The 17,536-nt window shown below is 36.3% G+C and overlaps 1 protein-coding gene across 8 annotated transcripts in view; it reads right to left on the reverse strand.

Moving 5' to 3' along the window:
- The window catches only part of FAT1 (FAT atypical cadherin 1), a 97,240-nt gene that overhangs the window by 17,180 nt on the left and 62,524 nt on the right, over positions 1 to 17,536 (reverse strand). For all 8 annotated transcript variants that reach the window (XR_010303444.1, XM_064149023.1, XM_064149024.1 and 5 more), the window contains 10 exons: positions 16,934 to 17,209; positions 16,504 to 16,714; positions 9,966 to 14,033; positions 9,161 to 9,357; positions 8,040 to 8,193; positions 6,458 to 6,691; positions 4,839 to 5,228; positions 3,323 to 3,537; positions 2,514 to 2,651; positions 2,064 to 2,207 (listed from right to left, as the gene is read on the reverse strand). Coding sequence is in view for 7 of the 8 variants with exons in the window: in XM_064149023.1 (XP_064005093.1) it covers positions 2,064 to 2,207; positions 2,514 to 2,651; positions 3,323 to 3,537; positions 4,839 to 5,228; positions 6,458 to 6,691; positions 8,040 to 8,193; positions 9,161 to 9,357; positions 9,966 to 14,033; positions 16,504 to 16,714; positions 16,934 to 17,209 (6,027 nt within the window). In the remaining variant the exon portion in view is untranslated. The remainder of the gene's footprint in view (positions 1 to 2,063; positions 2,208 to 2,513; positions 2,652 to 3,322; positions 3,538 to 4,838; positions 5,229 to 6,457; positions 6,692 to 8,039; positions 8,194 to 9,160; positions 9,358 to 9,965; positions 14,034 to 16,503; positions 16,715 to 16,933; positions 17,210 to 17,536) is intronic.

Genomic DNA, 17,536 nt, shown 5'->3' on the forward strand with positions numbered 1-17,536 from the left:
TTACATTTGTGTTGTTATAACTGAGGATGTAAGCTGACATTGATTATTTTTCACAACATATTTTTTTAAATTAAACATTTTAAAAAAATCAAATTACTGTCAAACCATTTAATGGATATGAGAGAAATCAGAATGACAAAACTGTGAAAGGAAAAATACTGCCTCCTGAGAATAATGAGGAAAACAGTAAAAAGAAAAGGTACTACATTTTTAAACTCTGCTCTTTTATTTTTAAAAGTAACTCAGCCTTGAAACTACATTTTTGGTCTGAACTTTATTAAGATTATTGTAGATTAATTACCAAGCCAAAGATTCCAAATTTAGCTAAAATATCTGTCTCTGTTGAGATGACTAGAAAAACACACTCCTCCATCTGACTCCTTGTATCTTTAGTTAGTGTTCCCACTGTAGCTGTGGTTGCTACAGTCAGAGTCTGGTCAAAATATGAAATCCAGATTTTAAAGTTCACCTCATAAAATCCCTCCAAGTTTGCATCATGTGGATGCCTGAGGTTTCACAGACACTTACACACTTTGCTTTATCATGTATCTGATAGACATACACACAACCTTGTCTAATGCTTGTAGCAACTCCTCCAGAGTATTCACGCTACACTGTATTGAACAGGCATGTTATACATACACACACTTAAAGAGAGAAGGAAAAAAAGTGTTACTGTGAAGTATAAAAATAATAAAATTGCTTTCCTCTCCCAGTTGCAAAAGCTCCCAACAACAAGCATACTATTTATCCTTGAGAAAGTCAATTATCACTTACAGCAGCTGAAGCTTTTCCCCCCTCCCTTCAGAGAAACTGACAAGGATCATCTCTTCAGAATACAAATATTTACACTGGAAGATCTAAATTAATTTGATTTTCATAATAGCTAAGCACATTTCCAACTCTGTACTAATATGTCTATTTCTAATGCATCAAGAAATGCACACCAGCATTCTTGGGCAACTCCTCCAAGCTTTTTTTCCACTACCCTTGATACTGGGACAGGCTGATATGAATCACCTGTAAGACATGGTCTTAATTTTCAGCTGAGAGAAACATTACAGACATTGTCTATATAGTCTGCCATTCTAGGGGATACATTAATAACATTCACTTCAAGAAAGAGTGTAACTGGGGAGAGCAAAATACCTTTTACAGAATATGAACAAATTTGTTGCTTTGGAAAAAAAAGGGAAAAAGAAGTTAGATCAAGAACTTGCACGCTCTGTATATGTTAGGTAGACATGAATGACTGCCCTCTTCTACAAATCAGGCACGTGGTCCCCAAACCAAAGTGGTACGTGTAGGATGGCACAGTGCACCAGATAACACTGCCTGATCCCCACTTATCTACTGTACAAGGCTAGGGACCAGTAACAGTGAAAGAACTCACGTTACTACCTAACAGGCCTTAATACAGTATCCTTCATTTCCTTCCATTTTTTCTCTGCTGGAGTCAGGAAGATGCTGCCTCCCTCTCTCCTTTAGCACAGAGTTTACTGAATCAGGCAAGTACATGCCGCCCATTTGAGAATCTGGTCCTCTACTACCATCCTAAGGTGCAAAATTAGTTAAAAGATTGGTATGCAGCAACATGAAATACTACTCCCGTTTGAACTGGCTCTGATCCCAGAGGAGGCTAACAGGAATTAAGTCTTGATGTATGTGTCACAACCTTCCTTTACAGTAATAGGTACCTAAAGTATCTTCTCCTAAGCAGTAACTCTTGAAATTAAAAAGAAACAGCAAAAATATTATGTTTTTTAACCTACCTATATAATGCTAAGAATGTTGTAAACAAACATAAATGCTATGTATAACATATGTATAGACAGACATGTGAAGTATATGAAAAAAGAATACACTTGCAATGTAGAAGTCTAAATAGACTGCACAAAATAACACTTATTCAGGTAAACAGTCCAACGGACAACCATAATAACTGAAAATACTGGAAATTAAAACTGAAGCATTAGGTGTATCACATCTTGCAGAATTTCTCAGGCCACAAGTTAATACTCCAATAATGTTATTGATTTGCCTACTTCATTATCTGTATTTACCTGGATGATAACACTATAGTTTCCTTTGGAGAATACTGGAGGATTGTCATTTACATCAGAAATATCAATATTAACCGTAGTTGTGTTAACTCGAGGTGAATTTCCATTATCTGATGCTTGAACTGTCAAGGTATATCCTGAAATCTAGGAAATAATGAAAACAAAAATAAATTTTACACATTCACCAGGGAGCAAAAAGTACCAAGTTCAGGTTTTACGGCAGAAATATTTTTGTACAAACACCTAGTAAAGCTTGCCTTTGTATATTTAATCCTTCCTCTCCTTCCTCATCCCCCAGAGCCACTGACATGAGTAGATGCTTTTACTTTATTACAGCTTTATTAATTCTGAAACACAACATGGTGATTTACAAATATATTAAGTGGTGGTCATCATCTATCATGTATAGTTAAATTACTCCAAACTGCTTAAAGAGCATCAAAAACTTACCTTTTCTCTGTCTAGAAGTTTAGTCACTTTAATTTCACCCCTTGCAGGGTCAATTGTAAAAGGATTTCCCTGATTGCCATCTATAATTGTGTAGTGAATGCGGTTGTTTGAAGGTCCATCAGCATCATCTGCCATAACCTAAGGGACATTACAGTCTCATTTAAGACAGGTTCAAATAGACTTTATCATGCTTCAGGTACCTTCAGGATGAGTTTAAGTACAGTTGCTTTGGTCTAACACATGTCCTAGTTGTTGGGAAATATGTCATCCAAATAGAAAACACCAACATCATTTAATTTCCTAAAATTCTTAGAATCATAGAATCATCCAGGTTGGAAGAGACCTCCAAGATCACCCAGTCCAACCTATCCCCCAGCCCTAGCCAGTCAGCTAGACCATGGCACTAAATGGCTCATCCAGTCTTTTCTTGAACACCTCCAGGGATGGTGACTCCCCCATCTCCCTGGGCAGCCCATTCCAATGGCAAATGACTCTCTCTGTGAAGAACTTCCTCCCAACATCCAGCCTATACTTCTCCCAGCACAACTTGAGACTATGTCCCCTTGTTCTAAAAAGGAAGCCACATTCTCATGGCGATAGCACAAACACATCCAAAATACCATCCATTTTCACAAAATCTCACCTACTGTTAGGTATTTCAAATATCTAGTTCTGAAACCTTTTCAAAAGAAATTCTCAGTTCACTCAGTGGCAAAATTATCTACTTGTGTCCTTCTACTTATTCTTTCAAGACCAAAGGCACGATTGTCACAACAGAGTATTTCAAAGTAAAAACCCACCACACGTACCGTAATGACTGATTGTTCAAGCACAGCATCTTCACTGATTACTGCAGCGTAAGTGTCTTGGCTAAACACTGGAGTATTGTCATTGATGTCTGTTACATTAATATTCACTGTTACAACATCACTTAATGAAGGTGTGCCTCCATCTGTGGCTTCTACTGTCAAGTAGTACTCATGAGAACTTTCATAATCCAAGCTCTCAATGATAAAAATGGCTCCTAGGGAAGAAAAAAACCCAAATTATCTCATATAGACTCTGCTGTTGTTGTAACATACTACAGACTTTGATTTTGGTCTCGCAAATATTCATCATTTTCAGAGCTGGAAGCTACACAGTGAAATGAACAGACTTTACATATAGAAGTAAAAAGGTGAAAGTTCCTGCCATTATCATGGAAGATTTGTGCTTCAAAAATGTCCTTTTCTTAATTTTCAATTAAAATTAACCAAAACTATGACATGACCTTTAACGTAGCTTTCCTTGCAACCAGCATTAATGTCAGGCATAGAGTATACAGAGGGTGTAGAAGTGGTGTCTGACCATGGATTTTGACTGACAGAAATATCTGAGTTAAAAGTGTGAGTTTCTAACCAACTAGTTAAGAAAGAGCAGTTCCTAACATCCACACTGATTTGCTGTTAGAAGAGTGTTTTTCTGGAATCTTTTTCCTGCTTTCAAGTATGTGAAAAAGTTAAACTGACAAAGTACCTCTATGGCATAGTACTGGCATGCACACTGGTAAAAGCAGCTGGAAGAATCATCATTTCAATTACACTAGTGTAATTGATTACTATGAACTTTTGAGTAAAAATCTTATTTAAAAAAAACAAACTTTACCAGAAATTAACTCTAGAAAAAAGAATTATATAAGAACACAAAGCCAGAATTGCAGTGTACATTGATTTTTAACCAATGAATTGCCACCAACAGGGAAAATATGTCCACATAATCTAAACACTGTCACAGAGTAGATCTGACTAATACACAAGTCTAAACCCTCCACTGCCATGCTGGATGTGTAATTAAACAGATTATTTCTTCTCCTTTTCAGTGTCATATCAAACTCTTTCAGAATTACTATCTTTGTGGCCCAATGACTAGTTTTCCCAATTAGTTTAATTTCTGATCTTTCTTTTACCAAGTCTGGCCACTCATTCTGATTATATAGCTGTTGTAAAAAGACTACTACACTTCATTTAACACAGATCTGTATCTTTCCAACCCCTTTGTCTACAAGGTGAGGAATACTGCAGCTAGGAAATCTTGTCTTCACCAAGTAAATGAATCTAACCCAAACAGCAATAAATACCAGTAACAAATAAAGATCCTTATTCAATGTTTTACTGTATTCTGCTGGCAAGCATGCTGGTAAAATGGGTGAACAGGTAGCAGCACCAGCTTTACAACCAGAACGATACAAACAAATTATACATAACCTGTTTGGTTGAAATGCTGTAGAACACAATACACTACTGTGCTCGTTTTGCCTAAAATATATTCTCAGTTGTAATCTGTTACCTGTTGTTGAATCGATGCTGAATTTTCCATGTTCGTTGCCACTGACTATTGAGTATGTGATTTCAGCGTTGGCTTCAATGTCCCTGCTTGCGGCGTAGATCTGCAGGACTTCAGTTCCAACCAAAATGTCCTCTGATACACTTGCACTATACTCCCTATGCTCAAATACAGGTGGATTATCATTTATATCCAAAACAGAAACAATAAGACTACTTGTTGAAGACAGTCTTCTAGGTAAACCTTCATCCACAGCCTTCAAAGTAAGAGTGTACACAGCTTGTAATTCCCGATCCAAAGGCTTCTCCAAACGAATGATTCCAGAGAATTCATCAATAGAGAACTGGCCCTCTGCAGAGCTCACCAGTGAATAATGGATTTTACGGTTCATCCCTGCATTTTGAAACAATTGCAAAGTATGAAGATGATGCAAAACTACACCAACAAAACAACAGACCTGGTAGCTACAGAAATAAAACATGCATGCTAAATATTACCATTCATGGTAAATTTCAGGAAGAGTTAAGGGCTCTTGTAAAAGGCAAAATGATTTCCAAAAAGGTGTAGTCTTATTAAAAAATAAAGGTAGTGCTTCATTGAACCAATTTTTTGCCATGTGAAAAACATGAAGTATGGTTCTGCTTCAGTCACATTAGTAGCTAATATGAAACAATTAGTCATATAAATCTGACTTATAAATAACACTGAAGGATATGGGAGGGTTAGGCTGCACCAAATAACTAGACCAAACACTAGTAAGTTTGTTTAAGAACTATGTCCCAAAATTAACAAGAACATAATTTCTGGCAACATTTCTGTATAAAACAAAGCCACCTACATTTTTGGCCAAGTATATTTGCTCCTTCTGAGCCTCAGACTAGTGAAGTGTGAAAACATTTGTTTGTTATCTTTCAATTCAACAACCTAGCTTTTTCATAGCACAAAGGAGCTTATTTTTTTCATGAGACCGAGGGAACAATTAATACCATTTGATTAGTAACTGATGACATGTGGAAATCATACACATCTAAAAAGACCTTATGCTGTTGTATTCTACACAACAAAACCTAAAAACCACTTTCTAATGTCTTTTTCTGTTTGTGTTCACTTGAATACCTGTAACTAAAGAGTGGAAATAAAGAGCTGGCAAATCTCTTTATAGGACAGTGTATACAGAAAGCTACAATTGAGCAAAGTTCTCTTTATGGTATGGTCATTGAAGGCTAGCCAAAGAAGCACACATTTAAAAATCTATGAATGCATATTTACTTGAGTTGATGTGGCTTCATATTCCCTTTACTTACACCAGAAGTAAAAGGATGGCCCTAATGCATCACAACTTTAATAGATTGTCACACTAAAAATATCCTGGACTTTGTCTCTCTCCCTGCCTCTTTTTGCTGATACACAAAAGGGATATCTTCCAAGTTACTCAAGTAAACATGGAAGTCAGGTGTTACATGATTTAGTAGACCTAAATGTGTCTTTCAGGAGTGTAATCCTGAGTGGTATTGAACAACTGTCAGTTGTACTGAAAGACTTAACATCTCTCAGGATAAGACTACATAAACATTACTGTTACTTTGAGACCTCTGCAAAAATATCAGTCGAACAATGCATACCTGCATCTGCATCTGTTGCCTGCACTCTTGTCAAAAAGGTTTTAGGCTCTGTGTTTTCAAATACTGTAATGGTGTAAGGATCAGCTGTAAATTCTGGTGCATTATCATTCACATCCTCCAGAGTCAGAATAACATTAGCTTGGCAGAATCTTCCTCCTCCATCTGTGGCCTTCACTAGCAGATAATAAACTGCTTGCTGCTCACGATCGAGTGGCATTAACGTTTTCAGTTCACCTACAGATCAAATAGCACAAGTAACTTAAACCATGTTGCAAGACTTTAAGGTGTTCTCCTCCAAAATATTTGTACTCAGATAACTAAACAACAACCTTCTTTTTAATGACAGTGTCTAATTCAACAGCTGGACTAACAAGCTCCTCTTTGGACAAACCATGTCAGTGGCCTGTCTTTTCTGCTATAAAAGATTAAAAAAAAAAAAAAAGGAGAGCATTTTAGTATTTAAAGCCTCTGAAACAGAAATGGGCTAAAGTAAAACTACCAGATGGTGCAGAAAGACAGACAGTATTTGTGTATGCACAAATCCATGTGGTGTTCTGTAAAAAAAATTAAAGTACCAGAACTCTGGCTTTAAAAAAATGCAAAGTAAAATCCATGTATGGATTCCTGGACTATTTATTTGTGTTCCTTCCACAGCTATTAAGCTGACTTTCCTCCTCTAACATTTCATGAATGAAGAGAGCTCTTCACCCTGCCAAATAGACTTGTAGGAGTTTGTCTGTAGCAGCAAGTTGTAACACATTTTATTTACAACACATGATGACAGGCACAATGTATGGTCACTGTCTCCTTTTAATCAATTCAGAAAGAACTCTGAAGTACTGTTTTTAAGCATTCTACTCCCACCAATTCTGAATTGATGTAAGATTCTTCTCATTCTTTTGCTGAAGTATTTTAATTTTCTCCATATTTCCACTGTACATTTGTGTTTATCTTAAAGTTTTTCTATATTGTTTACTACTCCATTCCTACTGCTTGTCCATTGCAGCCCACAAAGCACAGGATTGTGATATCAGCTTTGAACTATATTACAATCCAGAAGACAGCAGTACCATGAAAACCTAGAAGTCAGGCAAGTTAAGTTAATCTTGTTTATATAATGCTTCAAATAAAACCAGAGACACTTCTGCTGTTTACTATGGAAAGGAAATTTAAGCCCCATCTAACCTCATCCCATTTAATATGCTAAACCATATGATGGCAGAGAGAATTTGAATGATGAAATTTTCAGATATAAACCATTATTGCTACTGCTACAATGAATATAAAATGTACAAAATTTATAGCATACTTTTATTCCAGCCAGTTGAGTGTGGAAGCTTCTGGCCCAAGGACAATTACCCTATTTACTCTTTAGTTCTTTATATTAAAATACTTGCTTTTTTTTTGCCTGAGTTCTATTCAACGAATTATTTGTGCAGTAGAAACTCACATTTTAAACAGTTATATAAACTAACCCTTAATGGAAAGCTTAAAGTACTGACATTTATGTATATATTAATGCAGAAGCAAAATACTGTTAGAAAATGAGATGATGATTGGCATTTTGTGGAAGTACTATTACCTGTGTCTGGAGTGAGCCTGAATTTTTCTGCTCCTGTGCCATGTAGTGTGTAAGTAATTTCTGCATTGGAACGAATATCTGCATCTGTAGCAGATACCTGTGTTATCAGCTTGCCAGGAAGGGCATCCTCGGGAACAGAATCGGTGTATAAAACCTGTAAGAGTTTGAAGTTACACTAAAAGACTAAACACATGAAGAAAGCAGAAACTTGGAGAGGGTAAAGGAAGGAGAAATGGCAGATAAGATAATCCTCTTTGAATTTTTTGTAAAATATGAAGTGAACTAGAGGACAAAACACCTGCAAATGAAAAGAACCTATGATTTTTTAATTTATTATTCAGAAAGGTAATTAATAGTGAAAACAGGGAAGACTCCTGAGTATTGCTCCACAGCTAAGAACTCTAAACACTTGTAATTGATTAACTGACAATTAAATGCATTCCCAAAATCAGAGTTATGATTTTTTGATAATATGAGTTTTAATTCTTTTAGTAACTCATCTTTTCTACGTCTGACTCAGTACTAAATAAAAGCTTCCATTGAAAAGAAAAAAACAAGAGAAAAGCCTCCAGGATTTAAGGCACTTTTGCAGCTAACCATGACAAGGATGTGAAAAAAATCCACCCTGATCTTGTTTTGTTTTTTACCATTCTTTGTTTTTCATGTTCTCTTTTTTTTTTTTTTCTTTTTTTTTTTTTTTCAGATTATCCAATCTAGTAACTTTGTAACAACAAAGTATTTCAGGACTACATATTTCTGGTGCTACTGAGTATAACTGCAGGATAATATTCCAGTCTTTGATTCCTTTAGAAAATAGATCATATAAACTATTATGGCTGCAGCTTAAACCAGTTCCTTTTGGAAAAGCATGCATTAGCACAGAAGAAATGTACCACAATTCTCCTTATACTCTTCAAATATCCATTAAGTGTGAAAATTACATCAACGAATTGTCTTTGGATTTTTATTTAAGAAAACTGTCCGTGAAATAACTTTTCTGTAGCAGCATTCAATCTTACCAGGAATATCTATCTGTAAGGCTCATGAGAAGCAACTTCAAAGAAAAGGCAGATTTTATGTATGGAAAGAGCTAGACATGGTTGACATAAGATTATACCCACCTTTTCGCAAACAGGGCTATTATCATTAGCATCAAGTACTTTAACTTCCACCACAGCTTTAGTTGCAAAGGTCCCATCAGTAGCTGTGATATTTAGGAAGTAATTATCCTTTTCTTCCCTGTCCAGAGGCTTTTTGACATAGACCTTCCATTCATTCTGTATATTTTCAATTGCAAACTGTCCCAAGGGATCACCTCCTGAAATACAAAAAGAAACATTTAAAGACAAGAGAAAGACTGTTACTATTACTTTATCAACATTACATTACAGCTAAGAGAAAAAAAAATTAAAAGCAAGTAGACACTGTGGCTTTACAAGAAAATAGTTTCATTTTTCAGGTACAAATAGTAAGTTGATTCTCACACAACACATTTAGGTGCAGCCAACAGAACCTACAAAATTCAGTGTATAAATATATGTAGCATCTATGTGACATAATGTCAAGACACGCTAAATAACAAAGACAATAAAATACTCTATTAGAAAATAATAGTCTTATATTGCAAAATTTCCTTTGTTTCTTCCTTAACTGTATCACTAATTAAAGTGTAAGTATACACATTTCACATTTTATTTTAAATGAGGATCAGAGGAAAACATTTCAAGCAAGCCACACATGAAACAAATACATGTTTTCTAAAACTAATCTTTTCCCCTTTATGGTTTTAATATTAAGATATACACATTTTTTTCTTTGTAATTCAATGCTTTCAGATACTTCTCAATAATCTGAAAGATGAAGCTCTATCTTGCATCATTCCAGAACACTCAGATGACTATTCTGACATTAGTCAAAAAGATTTACCTGTAATGTAATAAAAGACTTGTCTGTTGATCTCCTCTGTATCAGCATCAGTTGTGCTTAGGATGGCAATTACCCCATCAAGGGGGTCATCTTCACTGACTGTTCCTTTATATATCTCTGCAGTAAAGCGTGGAGGATTGTCATTCACATCTGTAACTGTAACTTTGACCAGAGCTGTAGAAGACAGTTGAATTTTTTCACCCCGATCAGATGCAACCACTGTGATTGTGTATTTGTCTCGTTTCTCGTGATCAAGTTCTTTGAGAGTGGTGATCCAGCCACTTTCCAGGTTTATGGCAAAAGACTCTATAATATCTAGTTCTTGAGAAGGATCCAAGCTGTAAGTAACCTGCCCATTGAGTCCTGAATCTAAGTCAGCTCCCTTAACCTGGATGACTCTCGTTCCAGCTGGCATGTTTTCTACGATAAATGCTTCATATGGATTGGACTCCAAAACTGGTTTGTTATCATTTGCATCTTTTACCTGAATGCTTACCTCTACTGAGGAAACAATGTTATAATCTTCATTTGCATACTTTGCCCGAACTGAGAACTGATACCATTTAGTTGTTTCATGATCAAGATTCTTCTCAAGTTTTAACTGTCCAGTTTGTCGGTCAATCACAAAAAAATCATCTCTATTGCTTTCAGGAGTGTTCCCTTTAATCAGACTATATACTAAAGTCTGATTGTGCTCTGCTTTAATAACATCTATCTCAGTCCCAATTGGAATGTCCTCAGAAACTGTGTAAGAATAAAATGGCTCTGGAAATTTTGGAAGAGGCACTTCTGGAGGGAGTATTCTAGCATAGACAGGAACAACTGACTCTTTTTTTGGAGATCCACCATCAACTGCTCTAACAAAAAAGGTCAGAAACTCATTTTCTAAACCAATTAAGCTTTCTTTGGTAGTAATTATACCAGATAATGAATCAATTTCTAAATTCTCTTTAACATTTTCAGATTCTGCTTCAATAGCATATGTGATGTCTGCATTGGTACCCTCATCAGCATCAGATGCCCAGACTTTAACAACAGAAGTACCCCGTGGAACATCAGATGCAATATTTACTTCATACTCTGTTGCTCGGAACTGAGGAGCATTATCATTGTCATCTGTAAGGATGACATTAACAGTACAGAAAGCAACTTTTCCTCCTGAATCTTTGGCCATCAAACTAATGGCAATGACTTTTTCTGCTTGTGTTTCACGGTCAAGGTTTTCAGAGGTAAATATCTGCCCCCTCCCATTAGTATAAAATCTGTCTTTGGCAAAGTCATTCACAATGTGGTAAGTGATGTGGCCATATGTACCAGAATCTTCATCTGTTGCTTTCACTTCAGTCACTAAAGTATTCAATGGAGCATTTTCAGCTAGTTCAACTTCATATTCATTCTGGGTGAAAACAGGACTGTGCATATTGGCACTGGTTACAATTATATGGACCTGGGCTGAGCTCCTGAAGACCCCATCAGAAACAGAGACGTTGAGATTATAATGTGACTTCAGTGTTTGCCTGCGTAGGTTTGAGGTGGAGATAATGCCAGTTTTGCCATTAATTACAAAATTCTTTTGGTCATTGCCTGTCAAAATAGAATACTCCAGCTTGTCAACGTCTGAACTATCTGCATCTGAAGCTTGCACACATGTTACAAAATGCCCTCGGGGAGCCAGTTCACTAATTTTAGCTTCATAAAGCAATTGGTTAAAAATAGGAAGGTTATCATTGAGATCAGTTACATCAATGGTTACAACAGTATCACTGCTCAAGGGCAGCATGCCACCATCTATGGCCCTTATTAGTAATTTGTGTTGTTTGATTTGTTCATAATCTAAAGTTCTTGCTGTAGTAATGAGTCCAGTGCTGCTATCTATGTGGAAGTAGTCATGACTTCCACTACCGTCCTCAACCACGTGGTAAGCAATTCCCCTGTTTGTTCCAGAATCAGCGTCTGTGGCGCTCACTTGTACAACAAACGTTCCAACAACGGATGCCTCAGAAAGGGTTGCAGTGTAAGATTGCTCTGCAAATACAGGAGGATTGTCATTGATGTCTTCCACTATTATGTCTACAAAGACATCAGCATGTGCCCCAGTTAGGGAATCTGTTGCTCGAACGCTCAGTTTGTAGGCTGGATGAGACTCAAAGTCAAGAGGAGCAACAACATTTAGAACTCCAGTGTTGAAGTTGATATTGAACTGACTGAAAGGATCTCCATCTGTGATGCTGTAAAACACCTTAAGTCCTTCTGGGCTGTTGGCTTGTACATGGACTACTGGACTGTGGAGCTGAATGTTTTCTGGAATCTCTGCACTGTAGAAAGGTTTTTCAAAAACTGGCATAGCTTTACTCATTACTGTAACTGGGACTACAACTTCAGCAGAAAAAGCAGGGTCTCCTCCATCTCTAGCCACTACTGTGACCAGATACTCCTTATTTAAAGTATCTGGTTCAAATGACTTCTTCAGTGAGATTTCACCAGTGGGATCAATTTGGAAATGTTCATGATGTTCTTTGAGATAGTAATGGACCTCTCCATTTCTGCCTGTATCTTTATCTACTGCAGTGACACGCTGAATAACATGGCCTACTTCAGAGTCTACTTTAACAACAGCGTAATATGGAAGATTGACAAAAAATGGAGCATTATCATTTACATCTTCCACCGTGACTTTAACCACAATGTGAGCAACAACTGAAGGTTTGTATTCCTCTGTCACTTCTATGACCACATCAAAAGATTCTTGATGTTCACGATCAAATGGTATTCCTGTTGTTGAGAGGACTCCTGAAGTTTGGCTTATCTTAAATCTGCTGTCTGGATTTAGAATATGGTAAAACAATGGCTCATTTATTTGATTCCCTATAGCAGTAACAACAGCTATTGTTTTTGCCTCCGTGGAATTCTCCTGCACTGTTGCAGAGTAAGAACTCTGTGTGAACTTCAGTTGGCTTGCTTTGCTTTCTTTCACATTAATTTTCACAGATGTGGTGCTTGCAAATCTGCCATCAGATGCTCTCACTGTCAACTCGTATCTGCTTCTTAGCTGAGTTGTATTTTGTACTGTTATATCTCCAGTCTTGGGGCCTATTGAAAATTTTTCTCCAATGTTGCCTTCAACAATGGAATAAATCAATTGTGAAAAAACACCTGAATCAGCGTCAGTGGCATTTACGCTGATGACCTGCACGCCCTTATAGGTTGGGACCAAAATGGATGTCTCATACAACTCTCTTGAAAACACAGGAGGGCAGTCATTGATGTCAATTACATAAATAGTAACATTAGCTGCATATTCTGCATATAAATGTGGTATCCCTGTGTCGTGTACTTGCACTGAAAAGCGGAAAATATTTGTCTCCTCATAGTCCAGACTCATTACTGTCCGAATGGCACCAGTGCTCGAATCAATGGCAAAATACTTGCGGACAGATGGTTCAACTATCTGATAAACAAGCAAAGCATTAGATTCTTTATCAGCATCTGTAGCTCGAATTACTAATGGGATATTCTTGTCAGTCAGAACCACGCTGTTAATTGAAGCTGATTCACTGATGAGTCCTGTATATTCAGCCTGCGTGAAAATTGGAGCATTGTCATTCTCATCCCGAAGATGTACCAAAACGGTTGCATTAGTAGAAAAGCCAGCCATGTTTGTTCCTTGCACAGTCAGTGTGTAGAGAGGCAATGTTTCAAAATCAAGCATCTTCTGAGAAATAACGACACCCGAGTTTGGGTTGATAGTGAAGGCATCACCTATATTACCATCTTTTATTTCATAAACTACAGAAGACTGACTGGATGCTGTAACCATTCCAACAAAACTGCCAATGCTAGCACTTTCACTGATTTCTGTAGAATACTCTTTGGCTGTGAATTTTGGTGAGGCATTATCAGAAACTGTAACAAATATATGCACAGAGGTCACTTCACTCATTGGAGGATCTCCTTTGTCTGTAGCTTTCACCATCAGGTTATATTCTTCTTGGTTACTACGATCTAATTCCTTTGCAATTTTAATCATACCCAAAATAGGATCTATAGAGAAGGAATTTCCAATGTTCCCTGCGAAGAGAAAGAAGAGTAATTAACAAAGATATATATAGAACTTAAAGAATGATTGCTTGTTAAGTGATATATTAAAAGAGATCACACAGTGAGAAGACAGGGAATATTGAAGTTTTTTAGTTTTGTTTAACAAACATTTGTTAGCCTTTCTGTAAAATCTCCTGTAATCAAGAAGTAGCATTAATTCTGTTTACTTGTGGAAACAATGCAAGAGCATATTTAGCAAAGCCATCCAAGCCTTGAAAGTAAATGCAAAAAAGGCTTCATTTTCCACTAAAAAATCCTTAAGATAACAAGGATTTTGCAAGTTTTGACATTACAAATTATGTATTTTCTTCAAGTTATCTTTGTCATTGAATTCACACTTAAGTCAATTTAAATATCCTACCAAAGCTGAAACAAAATTATATTCAGAAGATAACAATAGTGCAGTACAAGTTAAAGATAACTAGACTGCTATGAAAAAAGAGACAAGCATTTTAATATTTTTTTTTGTGAATCTTAATTGCACTGTTTAAATCACTGCTTCAGAATTAAATATTCTGAATTAGAGCAATAGTTATCTCTCTCATAACTTCCTATTAATACATAGGCAAGTCATTCTGTATGATACTCTATTACAAATATTACCTGCTGAGGGTTAACAGCTAACATTTGGTAAATACATTTTCTTTTTATTTTCAAATACACACACTATATACTGTACCTGTATATATACTAAATATGCTAAGAATTAACATTTTACTTCCTCAATAAATTACACTATTAAAGCCACCTTCTCAGCATGGAAAAAAAATCATTAAAAACTTCTGAGTTATGTACATAAGTAGGCAAGAGGGGATTTTTTTTTCTCTTTTAGTGGAGGCTCTAAAACAGTGGCATTCTTAGAATATCCCATTACAAATCTAAGCAGCCATTACAAACATGTAAGGAATGTTCCTTCCATATACTTAGAACATCAGTTGTAATGCTTTAACCCCCCAGTAGATCACAGTCCTGTAAAACAAAGCTAAAAAGTCTCACATTTACTCCTACAAAAAGCTAGTAGAAAAGAACAGGATGTAAATTCATTCTAGACACTACGCAAACACCTTTTTTTTCTTGCCATGCTTTGGCATTCGTAAAACAAGCACTACTGAAATGGGAAAGGCAAGAGAAAAGTTCCATGGACATTAGTGTACTGCTCAGTAAAACAAAGCTGTACAAATATGAGAAAATAAACATGTGTTTTAAGCAACTTATGAGGCACTTAAATGCATTCTTCCTCTTTAGTAATCGTGGTTTCATTTTAATACAGTGTTAAAAGATTTTTTTTTTAATCGAAACAATACTTTGTAGTGTGGGAAAAACAGCAAAATATTTAGAGTACATTCTTGTGCTTCTCAAAGCAACTTATGTCAAATAAAAAGAAGCATTTGCACGTATCACCTTGCATGCAGCAGAAACTCAGTAACCTTTTGCCTGCTGTTCTCATACAGTTTCTTCTGCTTGATAGTGGGATTTTTATTTTAAATTACTTTCTTCCTTGAAAGTAGTACTGTACATAGGTAATGACATCTAAATTACAATTTTTTTCTAGTCATAAGCATCCAAATAGTTCAGGACCTTGGTAATGGCAGAGTTGCATCTGGAATTAATGGAATTCTGGTTCAAAACTCACTTCCATCTGGTAAGCAAACTCAGTCAATGTCATTATGTCTTTGTACTGCTCAAACCTGCCATATGCACTGCTGTGGGCAAGTTTAGAAAAATACTTTTGACTTTAAAAATAAGCAGCAGAACCTAATGATTTTCTCTGGCCTGCAACCTGAAAGGTGCATTAATGTCAAATTAAACAGTCATTAAAGAATTTCTTCTATTTTTTCATCAAGTAGAATAGCAGCCCCATTACCTAAAAAACAGAGAGAGGAAACCATGCAAAGCAATCCTCCTTCCTTGCTCCATCTACCAGAAACTTAAAAACTGTCACTATGTAGTGGTTAAATGTATGGATATTTATAAGTTATTTCTGAGCTCCTTTTTTCATATTCTGCTAATCTCAAAAGCACTTGTCTCAGTCTCCTACCATTTCATCAAATTGTTGCTTTGCCTACGCCACAAAATGTCACTTATATTATCACAAAAGAATGCTTTCTTCAGATCTGAATTTAATGCTCCTGCAGTGTCTAAAGACAACACCCCTCTGAAGGGTTTAAAGGTAGCTTTTTCTCCTAGCACTAAAACATTCAGAATGTATCTAAGGGATAATATAAATAGCTAAGTGAAGGAGAGGAATATTTGTCATTGTAGTTTTCATTTGACTGCTCCGAGACTGTATCTTAAATACATCTGAAAGAATACAACACACTCCCCTGTATCTCCCTCTTATTTTTTTTGGTAGCTGTTTTTATTACATGTTTACAGTTGAAGTAAGGTATTATCAAGCACTGTTTTGAAATGAACTGAAGATGTAAGAAAGTCAATATACCTGATTCAATAGAGTACACAATTTCTGCATTTTTTCCTTTGTCCTTATCTAATGCTGTAACCTGGAGCACTGCTGATCCAACAGCTGCTGATTCATAGACCCGTCCTTCATAGGAAGAGCTGGTGAACCATGGAGCATGATCATTTGTGTCACTGACATTAATGATGATCCTAGCATAGTTGCGCTTTACAGGGACATCTTGATCTCGAACCTGAAACAGTTAGCATATTACTAGTACTTAGCATTGTTATTTCATTAGTTCGTTAAATATTAGTAATAATTCAAGATTCAATCTGTTCCAGTCACAGAGACAAACACTGCATACAAATTAAACATACAAATAAATGTTTGAATAAAGGGGACACATTAAAAAGCCATTAAAAAACATATGTTTGTTATTGACTACAGAAGAAATTTTGTGTTTATTTACCATGACTGTGAGAATGTGCTGGTTCATGGTTTCATGATCCAGTTTTTCTGCAGTATAAAGAGAGCCAGTTGCAGGGTCCAGGCGAAATTTTTTAAGACTGATGGGATCAGTGCTGCCCTGCATAGTATAAATCAGTTTGTTCTTCTCATCTCTGTCTGTGGCACTGATTTGCAGAATTTCTGTCTCTGGTATGATGTCTTCAGGTATAACAACTTCATATTTTGAAGCAGAAAACTGAGGCCTGTGATTATTTGTGTCTATGACTTTGATGTACACCTGAAATGATGCAATGGGAAGAGAAAAGCAGTGATTATATTTCGGAAACAGAGATGACAAAGTGTATTCAGTTAAAAATCAGACTATAATACTGAAATAATTCTACCCCAAGACAAATTTTTCCCAGGGAGTGCAACAGATTTAAGAGGTGCAGGGAAAGATTTCACTAAACTCCTATCTGCCTCACCTTCCCCAAAGCCAATGCAATCTCTGAAATAAGAGCAGCATAGGGGGGTTGAATCACGTCTCTCAACCTGCTGGCCACATTTCTCTTGATGCAGCCCAGGACACAGTTGGCTTTCTGAGCTGCTAGTGCACACTGGCAGC

The sequence above is a fragment of the Pogoniulus pusillus genome, chromosome 9 (genome assembly GCF_015220805.1).
Source record: "Pogoniulus pusillus isolate bPogPus1 chromosome 9, bPogPus1.pri, whole genome shotgun sequence".
Lineage (NCBI taxonomy): Eukaryota > Metazoa > Chordata > Aves > Piciformes > Lybiidae > Pogoniulus > Pogoniulus pusillus.